The 4,566-nt window shown below is 32.4% G+C and overlaps 1 protein-coding gene across 1 annotated transcript; it reads left to right on the top strand.

Moving 5' to 3' along the window:
• Positions 1–269: 269 nt before the first annotated feature.
• LOC125650932 (uncharacterized) lies at positions 270–2,796 on the top strand. The gene is made up of 3 exons (XM_048879503.2): positions 270–638; positions 835–960; positions 1,113–2,796. The coding sequence occupies exons 1-3, from the start codon at positions 461–463 to the stop codon at positions 2,240–2,242; spliced, it is 1,434 nt and encodes a 477-aa protein (XP_048735460.2). The 5' UTR covers positions 270–460; the 3' UTR covers positions 2,243–2,796.
• Positions 2,797–4,566: the final 1,770 nt, after the last annotated feature.

Raw genomic sequence — 4,566 nt, 5'->3', positions numbered from 1 at the left:
GAAAACACATTTGAATGATTACAAAATTGGGAAGGCATTCGAATATTGTGAATCGAACTTTATAAAAGAAATATTTTACCATCCAATTTCCTCATCGTCTGCATTATGCTTCCTGAGAGCCAAGTGTACCCCTAGTCAAAGACTCAAAGAAGAAAGCCATACCCTTTGGGTAGCTATATCTAAGGAATCTGGTTGTGTGAAGGTGGCCTTTTGCTCCTGTACTGCAGAGTAACTTACTTAATAAATTAGTAAATTTTACCAATTACTATTTACACTTTAATCATAGGCCTCTGAATTTCTATCAGTAAGCCGTTATATGATTGATCAGAGTAATATATATACCCCCTCTATATATTTAGAGGCCTGTGCTTTGATGTACCTATCTACTACTACATGAACCCCAATGATATAGTTATTATGGGTAAAATGTTTTTTTTATGTAGACTTTTATATTTTCAGAATGGGTCAGACATGCAATCATGTAGCAGCCCTAATGTTTAGGGTAGAGTCAGCAAATAAACTGGGCCTGACTTCATGTACATCTTTACCATGCCAGTGGAAGGTACCATCAGCAACAACAGAAATTGTGCCTGTCAAAATAAAGGACTTAAGTGTTCGAAAGTCTCGTCATGGACTAGGTATTACTAAATGTATTGAATTGACATATGTACATATTATAGGCCTAGTAATCTAGGTCACAGATTTAATATTTCTATTTTTTAGACAGGTCATGAGTATAAAACATTTACAATAAGGACCTAGATTTGGCTAAAACATTGCTCTAAAACAATTATACATTTTGATATAATTTTATATCATTAATATGTTTTGCAGAAAAAACAAGACCATTAGTTTCAAAGCAGAAACACCAGTATAAACCACAGGAGTCTGTTCACCTGGACAGGGACTCATTTATTGATGAGCTGAGAAAAGCTGTGCCAAATGCATGTTTATTGAAAGGTATTTTAAACAGTTCTGTTAATGCCCACTGATCACAGTCTGTTTTCAATGTAAAATACATGAAATGGCTAATGGAAGACCTTTTAAACTACTATAAAGTTTTATTGTATAGTGAAACAATTTGTAAAATGTAAAGTCCTTTTATCTAACAGGAACGGATCTACCGGTATGTGAAGAATTTCTTCAAGAACTGCCACACGATGTTGGAGGAGACAATTCCATGGAGGCTGTTGAACACTACATCATCAGCAACATGGTTAAAAATGTCCATACAGTTGATGATTTTATTGACCATCAACCAACTCTTACACCAAATGAAGTGGACCATATTCAGAAAGAGACTGTAGGACAGAGTGAAAATAAATCATGGCATGCTCTAAGAAAAGACAGGATTACTGCATCCAATATGTATGCAGTTCATACACGTATGAATTCATTCAAGAAAAATCCTGAGGTGGACCTCAGTGCCATTGTATCTATGGTAATGGGTGGAAAGACTATTAATTCTAATATTAAAGCTCTGAAGTTTGGTAGAGAGTCAGAGCCACTTGCAAAGTCCATCTATTGTAAAATGTACCTAGAAAGTCATGTCGATGCAAAATTTAAAGATTGTGGAATTTTTCTAGATCAAAACGTCTCTTTCTTAGCTGCCAGTCCCGACATGCTGGTGTCTTGTGAATGTTGTGGAGATGGCTTGTTAGAGGTAAAATCATCAATGCAACCAAAATGTAGTTTATGCTCCGCATTTTGTACATGTAACTTGCCCGATTATTTATTTACGTCTGATAATGAAGCTTTGGAGATTAAAAAACATCATAGATATGTCTGTCAAATACAAGGACAGATGGCCATTTGTAAGCGAATGTGGTGTGATTTTTTTGTTTATTCCTGTAATGGTACTTTCTCAAAAAGAATCAATTTCCAGGAAGATTATTATTCGAATGTTCAATCAAATTTGATTTATTTCTTCAAAACATTTATTGCACCTAAATGTATTGAGGAAGAAATGTGTGCTTCAGCATGTATTGTGTGCCCAGACAAAGTGTCTGAAGAATCTGAATGTGAACCAATGGAAGTAGAAGATGGTCAAGGTGATGTTTATTTTTGTTTGATTTGCAAAAACCAGATTCAGGAGCAAGAGAATGTCAAATCTTTTGGACAGCGTAGTATTTGTTGCGATATGTGTGACAATTGGTTTCATTTCAAATGTATAGGCATGTCAAAGTCAGTTTTGAGTTGCACTTCCACTTGGTTATGTCAAACTTGTTCAAGTATGTCTTGAGGTGTCTGATCCAATATATAACATAAACTAATTCCGAGTTATTAAATAATCATTAGATATTTTAAAAATTAATTTGAAGTATTGTAGAACTATTACAGAGTAGAAATGGATTGATTCACAAAAATTTCAAAATTGCACCAGATATTTACCCTAGTAGTAATTGAAGATTACTCTGAGGCCTGTAGAGATACACTGATTTTTTACCTATTTAAAAAATTAATATGAAATGTCATACTAAAAGAAGGTGCATTTTATATTGTGAGTAATATTTGATTTAAATTAGAAGTTTTGCCAGTTCCAATTTTTTGAAATTGAATTGTGAGTACACACAAAGGTAGAAACTTCATAGTTTAAATGAAGTTTTAAGTGAGGACTTGTAGTTATAAATGAGAATAGAATATTGAGTAATAATACAGTACACATCTGTTAAGAATTCAAATTCATTGTGTCTTGGCTATTATGGATGGAATACCTATTAACCCTGTAGAAGTGGAGTTGTTGTGTATATCACATCAATTGATATGTCAGAAGATATAATTTATGCTGTGTTTCTACAGTGTATATTGCGTTTTTTGATATTTGGTTTCATATGGTGCATTTGTTAGCGAATTGGATAAACCAAATATCAAAATACGCAATTATTTATGTTCTTTTTATTTCAGCTGATTGAATTTTTTTTAATCCGTGACTCGACGTCGTGCTTATCAATCTTCCTTACGCGGGAAAAAAATAGTGCGCTTATAATCGATTCATATATATATTACAAAAGGGCATTTCTATAGAAGAAACCATGGATGAAAATTGTTTTAAAAGGCATTACAGTTTATAATTAATAATGGCTTTGCCATTCTAACAAAATATAACAACTATTGACCGAGTATTTATTTATTGACGTAGGCTTGACCTATTGATAAGAGTTTGATGTAGCCGTCTTTTTGAAATAAAAATGTTTAAGAAGGTTCAATGAAAGTAATATTCTAATGCAGCTTTACTAGAAAGTTGAACAGTTTACAATGAAAAGTAAAAGTGTTTGTGTATTTGGATTTTATTCTCGTGGTTTCGTTGGATCTGAGGGCGAGAAAAATTCCTGTGAGGTAAACGGAAAAATAGTCACAGGAAATAAAGTCACAATCTGGGTAGGAAAAAAGTCACAGGAAAATAAGTCACAGGAAAAAAAGTCGCAGGAAAATAAGTCACAGGAAAAAAAGTCACAATATGTATAAAGAGCTAGTGCATATGACCACTAACATATTTTTTCCTTCATCCTATGTATGGCTTCAAAAATTGTAAATTGATGACAGGAAATACACTGTCTAGAAAAGGGGAAAGGTGCCTTGTGAAGCCACTAATTACAGCGAATTACAAAAGACCGGTTGAGTTTTCAATTACCTGCTGGATTGATCAACATATTTTACAATTTGGTCAGCAAAGTATCACATTTGGTCTGAATTTAGGTCACAAAGTTACTCAGGTATGACAAAGAATTAACAACTTTTTTTTCTCAGTGTGAGTGACAACCCCATAAATAAGATAATTTAACACTTCAGTTTTACTGATTATTTCAGGAAAAAGAATTTCTCTAATTGTATAAGTTAATAATTTCTTTGTTAAAATATCTCTCCATCTTATTTTTTTCATGGTTATAAGCTGAATAGGTGTTGTAAAATTCCCAAAATTAGATGTGCACTAACTAACCCTAAAAACTATAAATAGAATAGAAAGTCTGAACTTAAATGGTTAGCTATAATAACAAGAATTCTATTGGTCAGAAACAGTAACAATAGAAGAGTTTTCTGGAAGTTTTCTTTGTGTGATATGAATGGAATGACCTCAAATAGAGATTGACAAACAGATAAATGGTTCATGTACATGTGGACACTTTGTGAGATGTCTAATGAATTGTTTTAAAAAGTGAAATTGATAAGAGTTTAGTAAAGTTCAATTTAATCAATAAAAAAATTGTATTTGAGAGAGAGAGAGAGAGAGAGAGAGAGAATACACCCTTTTCTTTACTTAAAGTAATCAAAAGTATTTTTGAAAGAAAAATATAATCAAATTTGATTTTGTTTCAAATTAGAGAGAGAAAGAGAGAGAGAGAGTGTGTGTGTGTGGGTGTACCTTTAATTAAACATGTAAAACAAATCAAATGTATATCTGAGAGAGAAATATATTCAATTTGATTTAATTGATGTTCACTTTAAAAAAAAAAAAGACACTGAAATCAACTCAGATTTACCTGTAAAAGCAATCTACGCTTGAGTAACTTTGTGACCTAAATTCAGACCAAATGTGATTCTTGGCTGACCAAATTGTAAAGTCTATTG

The sequence above is a fragment of the Ostrea edulis genome, chromosome 5 (assembly GCF_947568905.1).
Source record: "Ostrea edulis chromosome 5, xbOstEdul1.1, whole genome shotgun sequence".
NCBI classification, from domain to species: domain Eukaryota; kingdom Metazoa; phylum Mollusca; class Bivalvia; order Ostreida; family Ostreidae; genus Ostrea; species Ostrea edulis.
Note: the sequence above shows the minus strand (reverse complement) of the source record. Positions and strands in the feature narration are given on the sequence as shown.

What these genes read in the sequence shown, in the direction of transcription:
- LOC125650932 (XM_048879503.2), top strand. Translation starts at nt 461, where the DNA reads ATGGGTCAGACATGCAATCATGTAGCAGCCCTAATGTTTAGGGTAGAG. An exon ending in AAAGTCTCGTCATGGACTAG is followed by an intron (nt 639 to 834) that starts GTATTACTAAAT and finishes TATGTTTTGCAG; the next exon opens with AAAAAACAAGACCATTAGTT. An exon ending in AAATGCATGTTTATTGAAAG is followed by an intron (nt 961 to 1,112) that starts GTATTTTAAACA and finishes TTTATCTAACAG; the next exon opens with GAACGGATCTACCGGTATGT.